Source organism: Siphateles boraxobius, unplaced genomic scaffold (assembly GCF_051911475.1).
Source record: "Siphateles boraxobius isolate OS27281-9 unplaced genomic scaffold, OSU_SipBor_1 1, whole genome shotgun sequence".
NCBI lineage: Eukaryota > Metazoa > Chordata > Actinopteri > Cypriniformes > Leuciscidae > Siphateles > Siphateles boraxobius.
Genome location: NW_027508699.1, coordinates 13,898,842 through 13,925,814, shown reverse-complemented (window position 1 = coordinate 13,925,814; position 26,973 = coordinate 13,898,842). Strand labels below are relative to the sequence as shown.

The following is a 26,973-nucleotide window of genomic DNA, read 5'->3' as shown; positions in this document are numbered from 1 at the left end:
TCAAGAGAGCTTAACTTTTAGCACTGGGGAAAAATTAAACTGAAATAGTTTACATAAATGTCCCCACAAAAATTAAAGCAAGCCAAAGACTCTTTCCTAAAATAGATCTAGATTTCAATTAAAAATATAACTTTCGGGCTCATACTAATCTACATAATAACAACAAATAATATACAAACGTGACGAATACATTATTTGTACATGTTTAGGCTATGTATTGCAAGTTGCAACTATGTTAGCATTTATGACTAGGTGTTTGAATTTGTATACCACCAAAAATGTATAATGTGCATGGTGTTCAATAGAGGGCGCCAGTAAACATGACGCACAATTTGCTCAAGAAAAAAAAAGCACTAGCCCTACATTAGGTCGGCTGCAGAAATTGTATGTCTAGCTACGCCTGCGCCCTTGACATGCTGCTGTCTCGCTGCTTTATAACAGCTGCACTTGAAAGTGTTAGATGCTGGATACCAACCCTGACGAACCGAATAACATGAATTCTTAACACAACGTGTAAATCTACACAGCACCTTTCCTTCGGAGAGTCTAATAATATGTAAGGATATCGGCTGGCCGTGAGCACAGTACACGTCATGTGTCGCGCGAGCCGAATCACTTGAAGTTCGCTGGACATTATTTCATTTTCTTTTTCGGCATATGGAGACTCTGCTCTAGAGATAGCTCGCAGTCTTTGAGATGATCCATTTCTGCAATGGCGAGGGGTCTGTTTTCACGGGCCTGGCTGTCAAAGACTTACCACTTTCAGGTAATAATGTTTTTGAAAATGTATATGCAGTAGCCTATTTTTTATGCTGAAATGAAACGCTACTCTCTCAGCGAATGCTTGGTGAGGATGAACGAAGCAATGTGAATGACCTTTAAACCCGAGATATTTTTTTTCTTATATTTAATTTATTGTTTTTTTAACGGGTGCAGCTGCTGCTCAAAGGGTTAAGGACCCTTGAATCTGCTTAGAATCTGCTTTTTATATGTCAGCTCTTGATCAGCGACCGTTGTTGTGTGACAGTAAATCTCGCTTTTGAACAGCAGTTCAGAATAACGTTACGTTTTTACGTTGGAGGCATATGGTTTGGGAATTCTTACTTATTATTTATGGAAATAAGTTTTTTCCATTTACCCTTGAGAGGACTGGGTTGCCATGGGCTTCGCTGCTGTGAGATTAATCCCCTTCACTGGACGAAGTTAAAACGGTCTCATGTCAGCCTGTATAACTCCACAACAGGACTATAAGGAGCTTAAACAGAAGCCAGGCATACAGCACACATGTGCAGTGTTTGTTTAATTTGCATATAAACGGTTGTGAATCATTGTTTGTGGTTCATATGCAGCCTAAACTAGAGGTATTCATATAAACATTTAAAATAGCAAACTATATGTTTACGCAATTAGTTTGATCTATGGCTTTAAATGTGGGATTTTACTGGAAAATACTGGAATTACAGATGAAAAGATTTGTAATCTGTTCTTTGCAGATTTTGTGTTTTTGGTATAACATTAATCCTTTTGAAAGTGTCCTTAACCCTTAGATGCATGAATGTTTCGCCAATCATTATTAAATATTTATGTCTTTAGGGAATATGTATCTTACACAGATGGATCTCTACCTGTAGTGATAATATAAAATAAAGCGTATTTTGTTACCTTTTGGAGCTTGTAAGGGTTCAGTTTGAGCAGATGTTTAATACCATTATCACTGTCCTCGTCAGAGGAAATGTACTAATTTTCCAGTAGGTACATTCAGCATCTGGCTAATATTCGCCATCTCAAATTTATTATTTACTATACTATACAAAACTATAATTTTCAACATCTTCAAAATCAATATTTTGATCGCTGTCAGCTTTTTATTATCAGATCCACCATCAAGTAAGTGACCGTGACACTAATATTTGAATCGCTGAGCCATTTCAAGTCATTGCTGATGATACTTCCTATTCTTTTGTTTTCTGCCTGCTGTAACTGTGATTGAAACGTCACTTCATCATTGTTTATCAGACATTGACACCTTGTGGAATAAAAGTGAATTGCATTTATTCAGTAATCAAAGATTCAATTATTGTTGTGCAGAAAAAAGATACTTACACTTACAATACACACCTATAACATTTTTACAAAAATGGATGGGAAAACAGGCATTCTTTTATAATTGTATTATTTTTAATTAATTGATTGAGGTATACTAAGAAGGTTGATGTATGACTTTAAAAAATGAATGAGGAAGAGGGTAAGTGAATGACGCCCCGGGTCACTAAAGACCAGAGGTATGCGTTTAAGGGTTAAATAAAAAATAAAACCCTAAAACACTTTTTACAGATACAGTTTGCACATCACTGAAAACAATAATATCCCTCATTATGTTTATTTCTAGTGACAACCTCCAATAAGTTTGTTTTCTTCAATAGGCTAGTTGCACGTGGCCGCCATGTTGGATTTACGATCAGCGAGTGTACGGTTGGACACTTCCGGTCTCGCTTTACGCCGGTGCAGGGAGCCGGAGAAAGCCCAAAATGATTCAATTATATCACTTAAAATACTACTAAGATATATATTACTATTACACGAGCAAATGGCAATTAAATGCACGGATGCATAGTCAGATTAATGAATGAAATACAACTGTTCACGAGCAGAAGATTGTCTTGGACTCATGCTGCACGCAATTTTTAGGATTCAAGAGAGGCGACTTGCCTTTCTGAGGGTGACAGCCTCAGCACTTCATTGTTGTGTGTCGTTACGTTTCGTCACGCTACAACAAAATCAGCTTTCATGCATTCCCCGTTGCCGCTGCGGTACGGGCAGAAGATCCGGAGGGATGACTTAATCAAACCGACCCAAAACACCCGTGTCTGTAGTCGGCATTGCTTTATTTGGTAACATTATTATTGCTAACTGTTTGTGTTTTAGTATGTAATTTAAATGCATATCATTTTCAGTGTATTTCACCTATGCGTTTCTATGCTATTACTGCATTTATTTTGTGCAAGTGAGATAAAGAGCATCTGTTTCATTAATCATTATCTGTCTGGTGTTTATAATACAGTATTTTGCTACGTGTAAAATTGTTATATTAAATTGTGTTAACTACAGTTAAAAATGTAAATGAATCACAATTATTAAGATGTGTTTTTTACCGTTGTTTTTATCTATAAAGATAATTGATGCAAAGAAAGCATGTATGTAAAATATGTGATGATAATATTGAGCGAGCAATTGATGTAAGTGAAAATTAATGCTCAGAATTGAGAAAATAGTATTTATGGAGAGAAATTGTAGTCTATCACAGGGCAAACGTGTGAATGTTCACGCGGTATTTTATGCAAACAACTCTAATCGTAGTTGTTACTCTAAATTGACAGTAGGCATAATTCTTATTGCGTGCAGCATGAGTCCAAGACAATCTTCTGCTCGTGAACAGTTGTATTTCATTCATTAATCTGACTATGCATCCTGCATTTAGTTGCCATTTGCTTGTGTGATAGTAATATATATCTTAGTAGTATTTTAAGTGATATAATTGATTCATTTTGGGCTTTCTCCGGCTCCCTGCACCGGCGTAAAGCGAGACCGGAAGTGTCCAATCGCACACTCGCTGATCGTAAATCCAACATGGCGGCCACGTGCAACTAGCCTATTGCTCTCCTCTGCTGATTTCAGAATTACCAATTTTTTCTATTAGTTATAATCTATTATTAGTCATTAGTTATAGATGTGCTTTCTCAGAGCTACTTAAATTTTTATATAAAAAAGCTCTGAATAATAATGCCAAATAAAACATAATAATAATAAAGTATATTAATAATAATACTATTAGTATTGTGATATGAATAAATATTGCTCATAAACGACTGTTGAGGTAGTATTCTCAATTGAACCGAGTAGAAGCTTAGCTTCCGTCATGTCTAGAGCTGTCAATTTATATAAATTCCCATAATCAATCATTGTTTAAATTAACGATCAATTAATTGATTATTCATTAATCTCTTCAATCCGAAGCAGGGTGCTTCTAAGTTATCACATTACTTAACAACAACCCCTTGCTCAACCAACACAAAATAGGTGTTGTTTTAGACCTTAGAAGCTTGGCCAGTTAGGGAATATGACCAACACTTAACACATTTAGATGAAAATTTGATCTGTAAAATGCTCGTACATAAAAGAGATACACTTGTGTCATATATCGTTGACAAAACTAACAGAATACAACAAGGATATTTGTTTCAGTTAAAGACCAAACTATACAAAGTATTTGTATGAACATTTTTTGCCGATGCACATGCGTTTCACTAAGTTTTTAGTTTGTAACATTAGTTAACTAGTAGATCGCATTATCTTTATTTAGAGCATGTGGTCTCGAACGAGTCCAAACATAGCTATAGAACTTTCAGGATCCGATCATGTCATGTTCATGACGTTTTCCAACATGAGTGTTATGTTTTGCGCTTGAGCCGCACGCACCTCAAAACTACTTAATCTAAGGATTACCTTAATCATCGATACATTTTATTGATTAAATTCTTATCGACAATTAATCGATCTCCTATTAATCGTTAGCATCCCTAGTCACAACTTAACAAGTTGATTATTTCAAATGTGTTCTAGCAGAGTGTTTATTGTATAATGATATCTTGAGCATTATATGTATTTGAGGTAGATTTGATAATTGTTCAAACTGACCGTTTATTTCAATTGAAGTCCACATGAACTGGAAGTATCAACTGACTTTACTTCAGTATTGTAACCAGTTTGAAACAGAATATTAATTTAAGGCAATCTTAATTTTCTGATTTTGACTAAAGATTCTGAAGACAATTCTTTTCTGTGGATTAATTTGCACAGATTAATTGTTCACCACAAGACTGTGTGCTAACCAAGTACATACGGTCGATTTTGATTTAAATTGAAACAAGTTGAAGAATTTGACAAATAGACAATTTTTATATGGTTAGTAAAAATGTCCTCAAAATAAAAGTTAATTCCAGGGGTAATATCCTTAATAAAAAGTTTATTTCTGGCAGTACTTACAGTGATGAATGTTGTATCGCACATGAACTGAAGTGAAATGCCATGGAAGTAGAGTTTCTCATAACTCATGACACTTCACAGCTGTACCAAAAACAAGAAACTGAAGGTGTGTGTGGTCGAGTGAATCACATCAGAAGGAATCAGCAGCATGGTGAATTAACTTGAGCTCTGTGCTGACAGTTCCAGGCAGGAATGCTGACTCTAGTCTGGAAAGCAGCAGGCCGTAGGAACAGGGAGCATGTGGCATCAGATTCTTCTGGTGTTGATGGTGTGATGGACCACTCATTTGTGGAAAATAAAATGTACGGCAGCAGATGTTTTCATCCATTGTTAATTAATTAGATGGTGTTTTTTTAAGAGAATGAAACCAAGTCTGAATTAGACATGTGCCGGTATTCGGTAATGCGATAAATCGCGGTAATGAATATGCACGATATTGTTATCGCGGGGACTTCGAAATACCGTGAAAAATAATAGATCCGAATTTAGATTTTTAGAACGCGCATCAGCTTATTTTCCATCAACCGCTTAAAAAACAATGCGTATATGCTGCGCAAAACACATGTGCACTTTGATGTAAACAATCCCCACATCACATGTATAAGCACTGTGTGAATGCAGTGTGCACTCTAGTCTAATGTAAACAATCCTCACATGGAAAAGAAGCACGGCGGAAGGAGGAACGCTGCCGACTATTTATCCCCCGCATGGCTGCCAACTCTCACGCATTCAGCTTGAGACTCACGCAATTGACACTTTCACACGGTCTCGCGCCACACATCCATTTTCTCACGCAGAGAAAAATCGCGGAGCAAAGAGGACACTGACACCGACAGACTAGACAGAGCAGGTTACTTTTGATATGAAAAAAATATCAGCTCTCAGGTTTTATAACGAAATTCAGACAATAAATACTGTTTTGGTGCTTGTAAATGTGACGTGACAGATCGCGCGCCTTAGATCAAGTAAACCGATCATCTGTTACTTTTTATTAAAGATACAGTACAACCCACCGAAAGGTACGTACTTTCGATCAATCAGTGTTTTTCAACCACGGAAAGAGGTCAATAACACTGCAGGAGAACAATTATGTCACAGAACGTTACATTTACCTCAGGAAAGCCATTTAATGTTAGTTGACTATAAGAAAATAGCTATAGAGAGGAGTATTTTGCTAAATATGTGCACTATATTACATATTTTAATATATGTTTACTTGTCATTATATAATTGTTATTATAATGAAAATTACGGCATATTACATTTTTATATTTATATTATTATTATATTTATATTGTATGCATTATATTTAATTTCTCTCTGTATGTTTACAGCATTATGTGAGATATTTTTTCTTGAGAAACATTTAAATGCAGGCTATCTACTGTAGCCTACCTAATATTTATCCAAATGAGTCAATATTGAATCAAGATTGAAATTAAATCCAAGAATTTAATTGAAATCATGAAAATTGTGTTAAGCAATAATACAAACAGTAGCCTCAGTAACCATGTAAACATTATAACATGTTGTCACTAAAAAATAAAATTAATGTTTTGACAATCACAATTACACATTTTGATGCAAGTTTTTTTTTAGATACCCCCAATCCGTCTGTTTCTCTTGTGCAATTAAAATATCGTGATAATACCGTATACCGTGATAAAAGCTCGATCAATTAATCGCAGCATGAAAATTTGATACCGGCACATGCCTAGTCTGAATGCAAGTTTGAAGTCACTTATAGAGGACTACTTTCCTCCTGAAACACTGGAGGTACACTGTTAAATGTTCAAGCTCTTGAAAGTCGGATTGATTCTGATTGGCTGTCAGTATTTATTGTTTATCAGCTGGGAAAAAAATAATCCTCTGAGTCTGAATGTGATTCCAACTCTATCATTCTACTATGCTTTTATCATCCATGTTGTGAACAGGCCGCCATGAAACGGATAAAGTCGCCATGAAATGGATGTTGCAATAGTTTTTTCTTCCCTGTTGTGACGTATATCCGAGTGAAACGTCTTCTGAAATGAGAAAACATGTAAGGAAGGACATGATATTGTTATTAAAAAAATAAGAATTGCCCATGATTTCATAGTGACTTTAAAACTATCTGACAACAGCTTGCTGACAACAGTTTGTCATCTGACAAGGAAAGTTGCTTCAGAGCAAGTTATTACATTTCAATGAAAGATTACTTTAACCTCAGTGATTAATTACATTGGCATTAGGGCTGCAAGATATTGGAAAAAAAACTGACATTGGGATATTTGGTTTTTCTGCTATACTTGTAAAGCTCTATGTGTAAAGAATTGATCATTCTAAGATGTTTAGGGTAATTTTGTAGGAGAGTGCATCTGCAGAGAAAATAATAAACAAATTACAAGCATAGATAAATACAAACAATGATACAAATGAAATAAGCAGTGCTTTATGTTTTTCAGGTAAATAAGGTACATAGATTGAATAATCAAATGTAAAATAACACTGCATAGTCGTCACTGTATAAATTAAACATAATAAATTTAATTAATTAATACAATTTGCATTAGGGATGAGTTTGCGTTCGAAATTCGATCATAAAATTACTTTTTCAAATATCGTTATATTTTCGCACAATTCCAATGTGTCATAATTGACGGCGCGCCAATTGTCACAGATCGGGCAGCAGGGTATTTTCCTGTCGGGGACACAAGGTGTCACTAACATGAATGAAACCCCCAACTGCGCGATAGGATACCAGTGTTTTATATAGTGTAAACAAACAACAGAAGAAGAGCACCGTGACCGTTAACTCTGCACCCAACAGAGGTGGGTAGTAACATAGACATCATATTGTCTCTATATGATGTCTATGGGTAGTAACCTTTACTGTCTAATGTTATGGTAGTAACCGTCTATGGTAGTAAGAAAGTAGGCTACATTTACTTCCTTACGTTGGGGCGACGTTCCTCTCGTTACTTTATTTTAATCCAATACATGCTGTTAAATGCATAGTTTATTCCAAGCGCGCTGCATCTTTTTTATGGCCATGTGCGATGCTCAATTCACAAATGAATCACTCTTTTGAGTTGATTCTGTTCAAAGACTTCATGAAACAGATCTGTCTAAATCGGTTCGCGAATCAGTTTGAATGGTCTGTTCAGTTTCCTGCACGCACTGAATCGTCTTAAGCGCTTTCAATTCACACTCGGAGTCGTAACAGGAAGATTTAAGAACATCAAGAGCTGAGTTGGATGAAGTGGCCGTGGGCCTACAGTTTAGTCTAGTGAAAGCAAATCTGCAAATGCATCATATTTTTGCCAGCGATCTAGTTGAACATCTTCTTATGATGTCTGTGAATGAATGATTCCACAGGACGAAACATTCGAGTTCATTTCTGTAAGGAACTCAGCTTTTGGAAATATTAATAATCAATAATATCTTGTTATTATTAATTATAAATATTTGGGTCAGTTAATTGGATTAACTTGATGTGGCTGAATTAATATTACAATAAATTAATCAATTATTCCAACGAACTCTTTTGATTATTAATTTATTCTAATAAAGGGTATCTTCCATGGCCACCGAAGAATAATTATTTCTTCGCCTGTACAGTACTTTGAGCCAGTAGCAAAAACCGTGATCGTAAAGTGACTTGTATTGCAAACAAAACAGAACCAAATACATATTATGTACAAGTTTTATTAACTAAATATAGATATTTATATGAATATAAATAAACTAAACAGCATACACACATGAATACATAAATAGGTTAGTGATAGGATGAAATTGGAAACCGGAAGAGGGTCTATGAGAAGAACCATCAGAATTTCATTTTCACATTTCATTGAATTGAATACTTGCATTTGTAATGGGAACAATTCTTGAAGTTGTTGAAAATTGAAGTCGTTGATGGTTCCGGCAGTGTCAAGTGGAAGTTGGTTGAGCGTTCTCTTTCTCCAGGAACGCATGGCTGGTTTGGTCAAGGCCTGGGACTCTGTTGAGGCCACGCCGAGCACCCAGGAGAAGTGAGGAAGTCGGAAGGATGGGTGATTGGAGTCGTTGTTGGTTGGAGTCTTTGTTCCAAAACTCTTGAGATTGTCCTTGGTTCTTTGTGAGAGAGTCATCTCTCTCCTGCCTGAGCCCATATCTGGTTGGATCGAGGCCTGCTGGGCCCTGGGGCCCCCGTGGAGGGGGAGGGGGTTCCCCAGTATCACCAGAACAGTGTTGCGGCTGGATGAAAGAACTAAGAGAGGGAGGTCACATGTGGACTGTCTCTAATAAGGCCTGGAAAAGATCCTCCCCTAAGGGTTGAACTCGACCAATCAGAAAGGTGACATGTCTGAGAGGGAAAGTGTCTCTTAGTTGATTTACGGGTCTTTGTCCCTAGCGTGGTTATACCTTCATTAATGCTCAGATAGCTATAACACATCCACACTGCATTCTAGAAGAAGGTGACGTACATCAAAGTGTGAGTCATTAAATGAGGATTAATTAGGTAGGAGGCATGATACAGGTGAGGTTACATTGATCGTTAGTTGGTTGTATACCAGGATACATACCATAATATATACCTAATAGTACACAAGACAGTAAACCATTTACACTGTTTCTTTCACAGTTTTATGCATGTTCATTTATAGATCAGTTAGTCTATGATTAATGCAGCAAAGTCTGTTTTAAAGAGGTTTCTGTTTCATAGTCTCTCTCTTGAGTATGTGGCCACATTCCTCGGAGGTCGTAAAATCTCCTTATCATGCCCTGTAACATGACACTGTTTCTGCCCTTGTGTTGGTTCATTTGAGCTGTGTGAGGAGTTTCAAAAACCTTTGTATATAATGAATAATTAGTATGTGTCTGATTGGTCCATAGCATACATTTCATTCAGGTAATACATTTTACAACCAAACAGATTATTACGCGACGATAGCACTACTACAAGTATGATGACATTATCCGTTTTTTGAACATGTTAATTTATAGGCTACATTAAATAAGCTACCATTGTCCACAGTTTATGAAATGAACACCCGCCATCCCGCGGTAATGTGTGTGTATTGCGCAGTGGCATCACACGAATAGTTTTGATTGAAACTAATTTGTTTAAAAAGTAGGTTATTGCAGTAACAAGGCAGGTTCGCATAAAATCATTATGACATATGAAATTATTTTTTTATCTAACGAGCATCACGTTTGGCGATGCAAAAACGGACTGTCGTGCTTATTGTTTTTTTCTTCTATGTTAACTATGTTAAAAAAACGAAGAAAACATGTTACTTGTTGAATTAATAAACAGTTTGTTTGATGAAAAATCGATAAAGATGAAATTGGCCTCCCTTTCTGTCATGGGTGTGCGTTTTTTTTTTTTCCGATTTTCGAACGATAATCGACTTTTGCTCCTCGATTTTCTAATGCCATTTTTGGCAGAAATTCACATCCCTAATTTGTATATAATACAAAATGCACGTATCCAATATAATGATACGCATCCGTATTCTTTTTCAATTGTTTAACACAACCGACTGTGTTTATGAGGATACTCATCGAGACAGGCATTTTGACTTAATTTTGCATTCACCTGTCCGTTCAAGTTCAAAAGACGAGAAAGTAACCTGAATTTGGTGTTCACGTGCTGTCTGCGCGGCTCTGTGTGCGCGCACGGAAAACGAAACTTGCTCTTGACATTTAAACTGACATGACTTAAAAACACATGCAAAATAAATGATAAACTTTCTCTCTATGGTGGTTAAACTTTGCAATTAATCCGGGATCATATGAGTTCCGAACCGGAGCCGATCAACTACGATCCCTATCGCGCATGTGATACTAAAATTATACATCGTGCAGCCCTAATTGGCATTGCTTTTGGGTGACAACTGCACAAGGATACTAAAGTGCTCTAGGGCTGTCAAATTAAAATTTGAATTTCGAATATTCGTTGAATTTAAAATAAATATCTGTGCGTTCAGAGTGCAGGAGGTAGACGGACATCTTTGACCGTTGCACTCTCATGACAGAGCCACATGTTTAGAAAGCCAGGTAAAGTTAAAAGAAGTTAAACTTTTAAAAAACATGTCTGAACTTTGTGGTGGTGGTGGTGGTGGTGGTGGTGGTGGTTGGGGGGGGGTTGTATTCCACTACATGTTTTAAACGCAAAAAGTACTCCGTGTGTTGGGCGCCTTGGCTCTTTGTATTAAACTATGCATAAATACTGTTTTGTTTATATTTGTTTGTGCAATTTACAAAATTATATTTGATTTTATAAATGTAGCCTAATTAGTTATATTTTGGTCTAAAATTCAAATGTACTTTTTCAGCCATTTTGACATTCCTAAAGTACTCTTGGATTTCAATGCTAGTAATTATCTTTATCCTCACTATTTTAAATAGTCCAAGTATAGAGTTGGACCCTTTAGTTTTGCAAATGTGAGCATAGATAGCATGAAGAAAGTAAATTTCGAAAACGCCTTAAATTGACAAGACAGAATTGTTTGTCTTAAAGTGTTCTCCGTAGCGTTGTGTCTGCCAGACTGGCTCTGTAAAGGGCTGTCAGATTGATTTCTGAAAACGGACCCAGGGCTGCATTTATGTGTGAAACAACTTCTCCTTAGATAACTGTTTTGGGCTGAAGCTGCTTGTAAGCCAAAACAGTTAATTAAGCCATTTCAGCAGCAAGACAGCAGTTTACTAAACTCCTTTTCACACTGAATATTACTTGCGAAGGTTCAGAGGAAATGTTTTACATAGTAATGTGAAGGTTTGTGGTGGTTGATTTGCAGCTCTATACTTGGACACCGCCCTCATGTGCTCCATAAAACACAGACTAGCCTGATTTGGCAGCTAGGAGCTTAGTCTGAAACAAGCTCTACTGAGACATTTGTACGTGAATCTGGCATTTTCCTCAGTTTATTGCCTCACATTCATCTCATGATCTCACACATCTGGATGGAGTTTTTCTTGGAGATTTTCCTGGACTTCTTTTGTTCAAGACAAGTTCATATGCTGGACAACATGATTGCTTCTTTCCAATTGGGTGTTGAGTAGCAACTTCTCAAATATTTCAGCCATAGAACAGGATGTTTGTAAAGTGATGTACAGTGATGGTTGTTTGAAACAAAGGATGGGGGGGAAGGGAGGCTTCCAGTGTTTGAACTTCATTAGATGACATACTTTTACTGTTTTTTTGTGTGGTATTACAGGGGTGTATTCCAGAAAGCAGGTTATGCAACATACCCGGGTAAGTTTACATATGAGTAGGCCTATGTGGATATGGAAATGGAATTAACTTTCAGGCTATGTAGCAACTTACTCAGCCATAGCAAATTACTCTCTGAACCTGCTCCGGAGCAGGTTATGTGACAGCCTAGTTTACTTCAGAGGTATTCAGCGCATACGTGCCCTATTGATGAGTGATTTTGCACTATATATACACATTCTTAGCGTACCTTTCGATTTTGACTCTGTGGTGAATCTGGTGCACAGTTAAAAATGTCTTTGGGCTTTCACTATGAACATACTCTGGATTGAACTTTGCATTTTTGGAACCATCATACCCCGAGTAAGCAAGGTTTGGTTTAATGATATATTATATTTGGTATATTATGTGAGGGTGGGTTAACCTTGCTTTCTGGAATAAACCCCAGATATCAGAAATACCAAGTCCTGTCAGAGCCATAGGGTTCAAAGCATGTATTCTGAGTTTGGGTCGCTTATAAGGTGCATTTAGGAAGGAAAGTAGGCAACAGGTGCTAATCTTCTTCCCAAACTTCCCTTTCCCGATTCCCATCTCCTATCTCTATCCCTCTGTCCTCTGCTTCCTGTCTCAAACTGGTCCATCAAAATACTATCAACAATTTAAAGATAAAAAAAGAAAAGAAATGTCAAGTCCTAGCTTAAAGTGATGCAAGGATTGTATTGTCTGGATCTCCAAAAATCATGTGAGAGTAATTATGAAAAGTTGAATGATATAGGAGTCACAAGGGAGAACATTTCTGACAAATCTAATTTGGTCTTTTTAAAGACTGTGTTCTTCTGGGAAACTAACCTGTAATCATGTCTGAATGAAACCAGTATTTATACCTACCAGCTTCATTGCAGTTTTCTCGTATAAAGAGTGAATGGGATTTCTGATTTATGGAACGAAATAAAATCTGAGCTTGCTGTTGTATTACAGAAGCAGCACCTCAAGCCCACATAATGGGTCTTCTACTACTTTGATTCACATTCTTAAAGTTGAACTGTGTAATAATTTCCACTAGTAGCACCAAACAGAATAGAATAAGTAATCACCATTGTCACACCATTGGAGTCAGTAAACACATTTGTCTTATTTTAAGAACAGTAGCCTATGCCTTGGATCATGACTAGGTATTAACTGTAATTTCTGTAATAATTTCACTGTAATTCCAGATGTTCTTTAATAGCAACTGCTAGTAAAATCTCCAAACAGCAAATGCACAGGCTGAGTTTAGACTTTACGCTGAGAATAGACGTCTCAGACATCTAAAGTGCAATGACTTATTTCTATCAAAAATAACACATTAAGCTTTGCACCGCTTTTATTTACGTGGACCTTAATAGTGCAGCAGATTAATGGCATATTTCAAGAGAATCGTTCAAATTGGTATACAAGCATGAAATTTGGCACAGATACTCTCTCAAGCCCCGTTCACACCGCCAGGGACACGCAGCGACAAAACGACATGATCCCATTCATTTCAATGGAGCGCTGGCGACTTCCGGCGACACGAGCGACATCGACCGTTGGTGACAGAATGTGGGCGTGTCAAGCGACAAGAGACAAGCGACAAAAGTTGAGAAATTTCAACTTTATGCAAATGAGAAGCGATTTTCGCGGGCGACAACCAATAGGAAAGAAGCCTTTTCAGTGGAGCTTACGTCACCGTCTCGAGTGCAGGGAAGACAGAAGAGTTCGAGGATGATTCCGCTGTGTTTTATATGATTTGACTGTAACCACATATGGATATAATAAAATTATGCATGGAAAAGAAACTGTCGACATTCTCAGTGAGTTTAATTCATACATTTATAGTTCGAGTGGTGTAATTTTATGATGCAAGTTTAGTACTCCTGCAGTTCATTTTACAGTTTCCCCTGCATTGTGTTGAGTATTAGGGACAAGAAAATTGATTATTTGTCAAATTCGAATGACGTTTTAGTAATTTATGACAGTATGAGTGAGTTTAATTTGTTGATTGATCGATCGTTAATCTAGTAAACTATTTAATCCACTGAACACTGCTGTGGTAATATAAAAAACACTCTCCCAACAGCATATACTGTTTCTTTTGAGCCTAATTCCTAGTCAAATTAAAATTGTATAGTTGTATATATCACTTGTGATGGTATTTGGTATAGATATGGCCAGACGTGCAGTCTACCAATAACATTAGAGCGACAGCACAACGAACGCCCACAAGCGATTTCACAGTACAGAGCCGAGCGACATACAGCGACAAAGTCGCTGGCGGTGTGAACGGGGCTTTAGGGTCACTTTTTGGCCACACAAAAATTCAACATTTCACATTTCTCTTTGAATCCTTACATCAATTTTTCAATTGATGAAAACCATATCATCAAATTTGGTAAAAATATTCTTCAAGGAACATTATCATGGAAAAAGGTGTGTGCCACTCAAAAATTCAAGATGGCCACCATTTCTGTCAGAACTCAATTTAATGCGTTAAGGAAGGTTTTATTTAATAGAGTGAACGTCATTACACAACCACCAGGGCTCACTGGTGACTTCACTGATGTGGAACTCAGCATGGGGTTCAGTGTCAGCTGATCTAGTTTAACTTACACTGTAGTGTGAGTTACTGGCCCTTCCTCTCTGTGGACTGCACCTTGCCGTGGTGGAGAGGCTTGTTGTCTACGCAAATGAACCTTAGAGCTATGCCGGCGGGGAATTTATATCCCTGGCAAGTTTAACTAAGCCGTACATGTCAAAGGAGAGGAGGCAGACAAAGCAGACATTGACTTTGACAGAAATGGTGGCCATCTTGAAAATGGTTGCCATCCTGAATTTGAGTGGCACATACCTTTTTCCAAAAGAGTGTTCCTTGAAGAGTATTTCTGCCTAATTTTATGCTTGCATCACCATTTGAACAATTGAAATAATTAATATTCGACAGGAACGGTGGCCATCTTTAAAAATGGTGGCCATCTTGAATTTTGTAGGGACAAGCATCTTTTTACATTAACATGTCCTTTAGAGAGTATTTGTATCAAGTTTTATGCTTGGATCACTGTTTGAATAATTGATATAATAAGCATTGAATAGCAATGGTGGCCATGTTGAAAAATAGCCGCAATATTGAATTTGAGTGGCCAACGCATTTTTCCAAAATAGTGGCCCTTAGAGAGTATCTGTGCCGAATTGCATGCTTGTAGTGCAGCAGATTAGTAAAAAAATCGTCCACTTTGGTATACAAGTACGTACACCCACAGTTTCAATGTATACACCCACAGATATAGCAATTACTTTCACACAGGCATGAAAATTGCATATGTAGTAGGGTTGGGCGGTAATAAGGTATACCGCGGGGTCTTAAAATAGCAACAGTATCAGTTTCAATACCGTCATTAATAAAAAATGATTTAAAAAAAAAAGATGGCAAGTCGCGCACCAAGTGACCTGGTCTCGAAGAAGAACAGGACTTCTGCAGTTTGGCAGTATTTTGGGTTCTGACCTAATGAGGAGGGACGGTGTAGGCACTAGTGATGGGCATTTCAAGCAAAATTAATATTCGAAGATCGTCTGGTGGTATTTGATTATTATTTGAAAATCGCACCCCTCCCCCACATGCACGCACACATGCATGTATAAGCCACACACCTAAACAGCGGAGCGGTGTGACGCTTAAATATAAGTTAAAAAAAACTTAAACATAGGTTTCATATTTATGTTTAATAATATAATGTTATTTTTTTTTTATTTCATATATGTTGATTATATGAAAAGGGAACCGCATGAGGAGTAAGATAGGATCATAAGATGCCCAATATATCGGAAAACATTTGGAATCGGTCAGACATGATTTTGACAACTTATTACTATTTGTTTTGAAGAAAGCCTTTCTTTAAAGTGAATTTCGTTTTGTATAAATTGTATCTTCATTTTAATCAATGTTTCATCAACAAATTGCATGGATTAATAAATAAGCATATATAGTAGACAATATAATCAGCACACGGAGGCGCTGGCGCGTGAACTGGAGCGCGTCTCATAATTGAACCGAAACTCAGCGTATAAGATGCTTGCCTCACAGACCTGAGAAGTGTATATATATATAGAAAGCTTGAATACTTTTAAACAAAACAATTAAAAACGACAAGAAATAGGCTACTCTCTGCGTATGTAGGCTAATTCGTATGAAGTGTGCATTTCTCTCTATTGGCGCATTCACTACTGCGAAGATGGCGAGTCAGCATCGTCAACTTTATCCTTGTAGCCGACACTGACACAGAAAACACTAGTTTATTAGTAATCAATTCAAATGTTTCATGCATAATCAGTACTTTTGACGGTTCTTTATGGCAAGCTTTATGCGTGCGTTGAGATGCGGAATAGGCAATATATTACGAAAAAGCTCATTATGGTTTAGCATTCTCTCTCATATATACAAGTAATTAAATCAATATAAATATGTGATTAGACTAATGGCTTAAATGAACTACTACTAGTCGACTAGAAAAAAAACTAGCAGCCCTACTTATTTCACACATTTTCTAACCAGTGCATCACACAGGGCGTTCTGAGCGAGAGGCGCCGAGTGGACTGAGCGAGCGGCGCTTAATCTTCAGAAATGCGCTCTCAGCTCTGGAGGAAATATAACCACTCCGCTCACATGCTCTGGTGTGAGACAATGTGTATCTTCTTCTGTTGTCTGAGAGTTGATTGACAGCTTTTAGATGCATTATTGGCATCACCACCCTCTGGTTACATAAACATGTCACCGCATCAGAACCGAAAACATGGGGATTTTTTATAGACAATAATCGCACAACCTATTCGATATTCTATGATAAAATCAACTAATCGAATATTCGAAAACCGTAACTCATCCCTAGTAGGCACAAGCCAACGGTTTGGTGAAGCTGACTGAGCCTTATGTCATAATTTTTAATTAGTCACGTGGTAAAATAGAGAGGTGGTTTGACGGTATCAAAATTTGGATACCGCCCAACTCTAATATGTAGCTGTCAAGTTGTCTAGGTGTTATAATTAGTTCAGCTCTGCCCAAACTTGAAAACGGCTTGCTCAACACATGAAGGATGCAAAGGGACAGCTCAATTCCTTTTTAATGCTTTATTTTTCTTCCAGATTTTGATGCCATTGGTTGTATATGTTGAAACAGTTGAATTGTTGAATAGAGTAGTTGAAATGAATTGAATGACATAGGATTAGGGACTAAGGAAAGGGGAATAGGTTGATAACCTTAAACAGAAAATAAACATGCATTACTTTACACAATAAACAATGCATGACTCAGCAACAAAGTAGGGCTGGGCGATATATCGATATAAAAAATATATCGATATATTTTTAGATGCGATATGGAATTAGACCATATCGCATATATCGCGATATAGTTCAAATTTGCGCTGTGATCATTGCTCTCTGCACTGCTTCCCGCACACCCGCCACTGCTCCTCCTTTTTCGAGGGGGGAGGGGCAGGAACAGACGCTCAGCCACTCTTCAACAAACATGGAGGAAGCAACAACGTCTGCGGAGCGTGCGGAGGAATTGGTTAGTAAAAGACGAAGAAGCAGCAGTAGCACCAAAAGCTAAGACACTGGCAAGCTTCTTCAAGCAGCGCACAGCCGCCACCACCACTGTACCAACCAAGAGGGGGGCTATTGAAAATGAACTGTCAAGTTACTTGCAGTCAGCAAGTGTGGATAGTGACACTGATTCCCTAAAGTGGTGGAAGGATCATGAAGTTGTCTTTCCAGCTCTGTGCCAACTGGCAAAAAAGTGTCTCTTGGTACCAGCTACCAGTTCACCCTCCGAAAGGGTTTTCAGCTGCAGTGGCAATATCGTGACCTGCCACAGAGCATCTCTGAAGCCGGATGCCGTTGACAGGCTGGTGTTTCTCGCACAAAATCTTTAAATGAAGGAGGACACACTTGTCTTTCTTCAAATGTCTACCTCAAGACAGCATTACTGTTTATCAAAGTAAAAAAAGAGGGGGGAAATGTTTGAGTTGATAGTCTGTTTCTGCAACTGGTTGAGACTGTTCAGATAAGAAATTGAGTTAACAAAAAGGAAAAGGTTATCTCAAGCTGATGTTTAAAAAAAAAATCTTAAACTGAGCACTTTATTTTGTTCTTTCTTTATATATAAATGCTGCTCATACTAGGGTTTGTCATATTTTATTATTTTGTAATGTTCGTTCGTTATTTGCATCTGTGGATTTGTTAGAAAGGAGAAGACAATCTGTAATTTGATTTTAATAAGTCATTTATAGTTGTCAAACTAAGAAATGTTTGATATTGTACTTTTCTCATAAAAATATATTTTTTCAGAAAAAGATTGGGCTATTTTATTTTATAGGCTATTTTTATTTAAGATTTTTTATTTATTTAAATGTGCACCTTATGGAGCTTTGATTTAAAAAAAAAAAGGTACTCCTGTTGTTATACAGTATACTGTTTATGTTTACATTTTATTGTTATTTGAACAAAGCATTTAATTGTGAACCAGGTGAAGAAACCCGTTTATTATTTATTCATTTGATTTTGCAACTGTTCACCGAAATAGCCAGTTTCAATAAAACTACTTGTGACATGTCATATTTGGCTTTGACTTTGACTGAACATTTGCTCTCACTTTGCGGGAAAAAATATCGGGATATATATCGTATATCGATATTCAGCCTAAATATATCAGGATATGACTTTTGGTCCATATCGCCCAGCCCTACAACCAAGCATGGCTTTGAATAAAGTAAACGTTTAAACTAGGGCTGGGAAAAGATTAATCGCGATTAATCACATCCACAATAAAAGCTTGTGTTTACATAATATATGTGTGTGCACTATGTATATATATATAAATACACACACATGCATGTATACATTTAAGAAATATTTGCATGTATATACTGTATACATTTATTTATAATTTATATTATATATAAATATAATTTTTTTATATATAAATATATTTTTTATCTTATATGTATACATGCATGTGTGTGTATTTATATATATACAAAATAATTATACACAGTGCACACACATATATTATGTAAACACAAACTTTTATTTTGGATGCGATTAATCGCGATTAATCTTTCCCAGCCCTAGTTTAAACATCTCAATTTAATCTAGCATTTCAATTGTGACATTATCTGCAGTCAGGAAATATTCACAATAAAAGGAGTCACCACTCCTACCAGAATTAAACATGGAATTTTTGTTAAGCACTGAATGCAACATAATAAATCATTCCAAACATTACATACCATTTGGGTCTTTAGGGTTGAACAATGAGCTGTTTTTTTTGTTTTTGTTTGTAGGTTGAGGAATCAAGCAAAAACTAACCCCAAACATTGAATACCCATGCTTATCTGCCAGGTGCGCAGGTAAAAGCAGTTCCTCAAGAAATGCTGGCACAATTGTTAGTTCCACTCGTGTGTTTGGATTAAGTGTCCTCTTCAGGCCTGGAGTTCTTCAAAGGAAAAGCTGCCATTGTGCTCATGTTTTGTGTGTTCTGTTCTTTGACGCAACAGTAGCACACGGCTTTAGTATGTAGCCCTGTACCTAACACAAATATGAAAATAGAGCCTATAAACACCAACGCTGAAAACAAAGTGGAAGAAGGCACAAAGCGACCTGAGTTTGAGTCCCGGCTTGGTTACCTGCTCTCTCTCTCTCGCCAAAAAAATAGCACAAATAGGCAGTAAAGCCAACTTCCAGTGGCTACAAAGCTAATACTCTACATAGTGATGCCCCCTGATGCTTTTCACTTCAAACTGCTGTAAGACTCGGTGCCCAAAGTGACATGGTAAAGCTTTGGTGACAGCAGGAACCACAGCCTTTTTATTTCTGCAGCATAAAGAGCTTCATGTAGGTCTTTTTGTAGTTCAAAGCCCTTGTGTGCAAGAGAACCAACAAAAACTCCCTCTAGTCTACGGTGTCTGTCATAGGGACTTAATTAAAATGAGTTAATGTAGCAGATGAGTATTGACCTTGCTCAAATTGTGGCTGTACTCATTTCATGACCCATTGGCTGGTAGTTAGAAAATAAGTCATTTGTTGACTGTTGATGGGTGTATTTCTTTGGACTTGTTGTAGCAGGAACTTTTCTGTTTGTACTGTAACTTGCTGTATGACATGTATTAAGGTGTGTATTCAGCCTCATTTTTGTTTTTTACATTTTTGACATGAGTCATGAACTAAAAGTAAATATTTGACTTCTCGCGATGTAAGGATTTGAGTTTACTTTTAGCATGGACTGTGTTAAAGTTCACGACCCAGGCTTATGTTTACTTTCTGCTTCTTTCCCCTTAGGCTCGTCTGTCCTATACTCGAGTGAAGTATCTCTTTCTCACGTGGCTTGCTGTATTTGTGGGTAGTTGGGTTGTGTATGTGCAATACTCTACTTACACTGAGCTGTGCCGAGGACGAGAGTGCAAGAGCATCATTGTGAGTACGACCTCTCTGACAGTTGCATTCATTTCATTTTTATCTTGATAAATCTTGATCATTATTGGATACTTAATTGTGCTGCTAATTGTACATTTAGTTTACCTTTGACACCTGACGCTCACTTAAAGTTAATCTTAAACACTAATACTTTAACACTGTTAAATGTATTCTTTAGCAAATCTCATTTCACAACCACATTTTCATACTGTACAATATAATTATGTGATGCCTAAATGTATTGGCCAAAACAGAATAATAATGATTTTAATATTGGTGCATCCCTAATAACAGTACAGTGACATTTAAAGAGAATAGTTCATTTAAGAAGAAAAATAAAAGGAAAATTCACCCTCATGTTGTTCTAAATGCATATCTCCCTTCTTTCATCAAAAGAAGAAAACAAAAAGACATTTAGTAGAATCGAATTAAGTCACCCCTGGTAAATATCAATATTTACTGCTATCCTTGGAGAGTCTTTGGCCACTCAAACTTTCCACCTTACCATGCATTAAGGCAATATAGACACACCTCCTCTTCCTGGCAGATTCGTAACATCTTTAGTTGATTGGAACTTCTTAATTATTGCCCTGATGGTGGAAATAGGGATTTTCAATTCTTTAGATATTTTCTTACAGCCACTTTCTATTTTGTAATGCTCAACAATCTTTTGATGCACATCAGAACAATATTCTTTGGTTTTACTCATTGTGATGGATGATTAAGGGAATTTGGCCTTTGTGTTTCCTCATATTTATACTCCTGTGAAACAAGAAGTCATAGCTACACAATTTCATGTTCCTAGTAACCCTGGTGTGCTAAATAAAAGTTAAATATTAATGGGAATATACTTCAGAGAAATTTTACCCATAAACAATTCAAGGGGTGCCAATAATTCAAGTCAGCAGCCCCCCCCCTCCCTCAATTATTTTACTTCAATGAAAGGTTAGAATTTTGCAAATTTTGTGAATGAAAGATCAAAAGGATAAACAATGCAGATTTATTTTTTACAGGCATTTTTGATCATATTCACCAGGGATGCCATTAATTCTGACCACCACTGTTAGTCATATGAACCCTTTTTATGGTACTTTTGTGGTGCTTTGTATGTTTTAAGTTTGACAGCCCCTGCTCAACATCCACTGCCACTGTATTGAAATGAGCAAATTAAAAAAAATTTGTGTTCCATGGAACAAAGAACGTCATAAGGGTGAGTAAATTATGGCAACATTGAATTTTGGGTGAACTATCCCTTTAAGCCATAAATGAGATGAGAAACAAACATCCATGTACTACCTAACCCCCAGCCCCACCTATTGGTGATGTAGTGAAAATGTTTTTCCTGTATTTAAGCCATTACACAACATCTTATTGAAACGCTTCCACTTGTTCGACAGAATGTCACTTACATGCTCATTGAAATGGACCTTCCTTTTCCAACAGTGTGACAAATACAGCAAAGGTATTATTGATGGCTCTGCCTGTAGCAGCCTGTGTGAAGAAAGCTCACTATACTTTGGAAGGTGCCTCTCCACCAAGCCAAACAATCAGGTATGACACAATAAGGCTACTTCCTCATTAATCTGGATATGTGAAAATATATTTACACAAGCGTTTTTAAGCATTTTCCAAAAGTTTCTCATCCGCACTGAAACATCTGAAAATTGCTTAAATCACTTTGCTGTGCAATGCTTGAAACATCATAAAAGCTCACAGAGGTGATACTGAGAGACCAGACATCATAATATTCTCATGCTATTCTTCTGGCACGATAATTTTATTAGGTTGCACTCAATTGGCATTCCATATATGGTTTAAGGGTCGTTCATGTCGCGACATTTGCATACTCAAGTTGGCTATTTTAATAGTTGATGCGTGACAAGTGTGCTTATAATAGAGAGCGACGTTATTGCGACGCTAATGCATTGTGACATGCTCGTTTATTCCAGGTGTTTACACCACAGCGAGATGAAAAATCTCAACTTTTAACTTAAGAATACTGCAAGGCAAGCACACCGCAAGTCATGTGCCAAGAACCGACCAATCAGCTTCACCCTTTCCATTTGAAATGAACATTGAAAGCTCTGCCAAGGTGGAGGAACAGTTGATCATTGCTGTACAATATGCGTTGCACGGCTAAATATGCATCATCATTATCGAATACCATAATTTCCGAATACCACACTTGAACGTGAAAATGCCATTTCAAATTTATCCACTTTGGAGATATTCTTTAAAAATATCGATTTTCTGTGGACAAGAGGCCAAAACATTAATTTTACAACAATAAATTTATCCGGAATAATGTAGATGCCACACTCACCATAGTCCCACCCCAGTCCTGCTCCTGGACCTTCTACTAGAGTCTAGCACTAATACTGCTTTCACATGCTATTCGAATTATTGAAATACGACTTTCCTAGCCAAAAATCGGACATGGTTACCCTCTCAAGTCATATTTACCACTGTGAAGCTCAGGGATAATTTTGGTACCCGAGTTCTCAAGTTGGGCAGACAATAAACTTTAAACATTGCGGAGGGCAGAAAGATTGCTACTTGCTTGGTTAAAACCAAGTAATTATTATTTATTTATATTAGCCATGTCTTATCATTAAAGTAGTATATATTTACATGTATGAATACTTTAGTGAAGCGTATTGTATGTTTTATAAGAAATAGCCTGTGTTTGACCAAAATTCCAGAATCGTAAGCAAGCTTTATATATTGTGCGGTGAATGTTTATATGGTAGTCAATGAATGGTATGCTAAATATAATTTTGGCTTTAATAAGATATTCCCAATAAATAGGCAAGAATAAACCTGGTGTCCTCCATGATTCATGTTCTTTCCGACAATAAAGCACTTGAATGCGACAAACTCGTAATCACAACTTCAGAAGTGGGAAGCAAGAAAAGTCCCATAGTGCATGAAGGCAGCATAATTAAACACACCAGAACCTTCAGGATCACTAGAGCAGGAGCAGGTTTGGACACCCCTGCCCTTAAACCACATGCATCTCAGTACTGTCATGTTGACATTGTGTGTTCACTACTCTTAGGTCTATACAGGCAGCTGGGGTGACCTGGACGGCATCATTAAGTGTCAGTTGAGTGACGTCCTGCACTATGAGCTGGGAGAGGAACTGGAGCCAAAGAAACAGATCGCACTCTTTGACAAACCCACTCGAGGAACCTCTGTAGAGAAGTTCAAAGAGATGGTTGCCAGTCATTTGAAGGTTTGGATACTTTTTTTATTTTTTTTTAAACAATGGGAGCTTTCGCATTAGGGGCTTTCGCACTGGTTTGTTCTAGGAACTAGCCACCAGGGTGGTTCCCTAAGAACGAATCGTTCCCCTAGGAAAGTTTTCCTGTTTGTGTTCACACTGCTAGTAGGAACTCTGAAGTGACGTCATCCAACAAAACCAAGCTGGTTTTGTTGTTGTGACTTTTATTTTGACGGCGGGGCGGACCTTTATTTTTATTCTGACACACAGTGCTTGCATTCTCCGTGTTCATTAGTTTAACATCTGTCTAACAGTATGAAAAGGTAACTCCAATGTGAAAGCCCATATTGTTGGAGCACTCAATTCTTTAAAGGAAAGCCACAATCAGGTTGAAGTTACTTAATGCACCTTTCATTTAAAGTTGTAATGTAATGGACGTAGCAACATATATTTTCTTACATATTGTGAATTACATCCGAGTGAAATGGATTATCGAAAAAGAAAACATGTTGCAGGGTTCCAGACTGCGACCAAATTGGTCGCATATGCGACCATTTTTTGAGAATGTGCGAGTTAAAATGTAATGTGGTCGCATTTGTGCGAGTGGACGCTTGAGCAACAGAACGCCGTTGTATCAGCTGCTGCAGTCCGTAACTTATGTTCAAAATTAGCGAGTAGGCTACATGCGACCAAATCATATGCTGGTGCGACCAACTGAGAAAGTTGGTAGCACCAGTGCAACCAGTGGAAAAGTTAGTCTGGAGCCCTGTGTTGGGCGAGGACTTGGTTCTATTCATCGTCTGTTGATTGGGTGGAAGCAGATCTAAATACGAGCTTGCAGTCGATTGAATAAAAAGGGGCAGTTTAAGTGGACTAAATGATTTAGTACTATTGCGTTCATATTTGCAGTGAACTGTACCCCAGATCACCTTTTTAACGTGGACACTGATATGGATCGGGGTTAAAGCACCCTTATAGGCTTTGGTATTTCTTTTTTTCACTGCAATTAGTTGTGTAAAAAAACATAAAATCAGTCAATTCCTTGTTTTGTTCTTACAGGCAAAAGTTGGTGAGCAAGCCAACCTCTCCAGTTTGGTAAGCCTGATCCTTTCAGTGGCGGACAGCAATAAAGATGGCCTCATCTCTCTCCCCGAAGCCAAGTCTGTTTGGGCTTTGCTGCAGCTCAACGAGGTTCTGCTGGCAGTGGTGCTCCAAGGCCGAGAGCACACACCTAGACTGTTGGGCTTCTGCGGGGACCTGTACGTAGTGGAGCGGGTGCCTCACGCCCCTCTGTACGGCCTCAGTCTGCCGTGGCCCATGGAACTATGGATCCCCACGGGCATGCGGCGAAGCATGGACCAGTGGTTCACGCCTTCCTGGCCCCGCAAGGCCAAAATCTTTATCGGCTTGCTGGAACTTATTGAAGACATCTTCCACGGTACCTTTGGGAGCTTCTTAATGTGCGACATGAGACCCAGTACTTTCGGTTACAACGATCGTCACGACCTCAGGCTGGTGGATGGGCGGCGTGTAGTTGCTGAGGAAGCCTTCAAACAGGCCATGATCCTTCAGCGCTGCGAGGACGATGAGGACTGCGTGTACGGCGTGGACTGTAGGACTTCGTGCGACCGCGCAGAACACCGGTGCATGGCCGAGGTGGCTCAGCCCAACCTGGCCAGGGCCTGCGGAGCAATGAAGGATTACCTCCTACGAGGAGCTCCGTACCATATACAGGAAGAGCTGGAGAAGCAACTGTACGCCTGCATGGCTCTCAAAGGTTCAGCCGAGCAGATGGAAATGGAGCACTCGCTCATTCTCAACAACCTCAAGACCCTGCTGTGGAAACAGATCTCGCACACCAATGACTCCTGAAGGTAAAAGAAGATGCGCTGGTGACTTCGTTCAGATTCTTGAATGTCTTCTGAAGCACTTCAGGCCATTTTGAATCTGGCTGGAGATTACAATGCTGGTAGGAAAGTGGCTGGGAAAAAATGCTGATGGCAATATTCAGTGCTGCTTTGGTATTAAAGTTCTCTTTGGAAGGGGGTAGAATTGAATCTGTGAGGACTTTTTGCTCAGGCTCAACTTTAGAGTAATGTTCACGTCTGACTCGTGTTTATGTCGTCATGCTTTGTCATACACGATTGATCAGTGATCATGTTAAATTTACAATTCCTTCAGATGTCATGAAGGAGCAAATGACACTAACTTTGCATCCATTGTTGGATGTTAACAGAAAATTAAGGAATGCACTCACCACCAACTGTGGTTGTGTGTGTCTCGTATTGTAATGTTTGTCACATGAGCACAGCAGAGTCATAAAAGAGCCATTTTGAAATGGACATAGTCCAATGCCTTGATATGCATGTTGCCAGTGAGTGTTTTTTTTTTTAGTTCGATGCTTGTGTGTGAAAAAGGTAACACTTCACAATAAGGTTCAATTTGATAACATTAGTAGCTAACATGAACTAATATAGAATATTTCTAAAGAATTTATTAAACTAGGTTTAAGTTATAAAAATACTAACACATTTCTAACTTTTCAAGTAAATTAAAATCAACCTAGATTAATAATGTAAATGAATTTAATCTTATTGTAAAGTGTTACCAATCTAAATGTTTACAAGGAGTTTCGTGAATCATGCTAAAAGGAAGGAAGCCTCTAAACTCTAAACTATGATGTTTCACAGCAGTGATCATTATATTTCTAATCATTTTAGTTTGTTGGGTTCCCAATTTATACTCCTAAGGCATGTCTAGTGAAAATCATCTTGATATGGTAAAAATTTGATTTTAATCTAAAATAATATGAAATGTCAATCCTTGATGTACTACTAAATTAAGAGATTAAAAAGTGCTTTGTTTTTTCATCAACCATTTTTCAGTGGGATGTTTCAGATTGTACATTGCCAGACTGCTTCAATTTTGTGCATTTATAAATCACACTGCTGCTGATAGTTAAATGGAGATTTTTATAAGATTTGATTGCATGACTTTGCACATTAAAAGTGTTTCAAATAATCTCCCGAATCAATCTACATCG

At 37.7% G+C, this 26,973-nt stretch overlaps 1 protein-coding gene across 1 annotated transcript; it reads left to right on the top strand.

Annotated features, from left to right (window-relative positions):
- The first annotated feature begins 355 nt into the window (after positions 1 to 355).
- Positions 356 to 26,951, top strand: dipk1aa (divergent protein kinase domain 1Aa). The gene is made up of 5 exons (XM_077219251.1): positions 356 to 766; positions 20,573 to 20,707; positions 22,151 to 22,258; positions 23,766 to 23,942; positions 24,990 to 26,951. The coding sequence occupies exons 1-5, from the start codon at positions 713 to 715 to the stop codon at positions 25,800 to 25,802; spliced, it is 1,287 nt and encodes a 428-aa protein (XP_077075366.1). The 5' UTR covers positions 356 to 712; the 3' UTR covers positions 25,803 to 26,951.
- Positions 26,952 to 26,973: the final 22 nt, after the last annotated feature.

What these genes read in the sequence shown, in the direction of transcription:
- dipk1aa (XM_077219251.1), top strand. Translation starts at nt 713, where the DNA reads ATGGCGAGGGGTCTGTTTTCACGGGCCTGGCTGTCAAAGACTTACCAC. An exon ending in CAAAGACTTACCACTTTCAG is followed by an intron (nt 767 to 20,572) that starts GTAATAATGTTT and finishes CTTTCCCCTTAG; the next exon opens with GCTCGTCTGTCCTATACTCG. An exon ending in GAGAGTGCAAGAGCATCATT is followed by an intron (nt 20,708 to 22,150) that starts GTGAGTACGACC and finishes CTTTTCCAACAG; the next exon opens with TGTGACAAATACAGCAAAGG.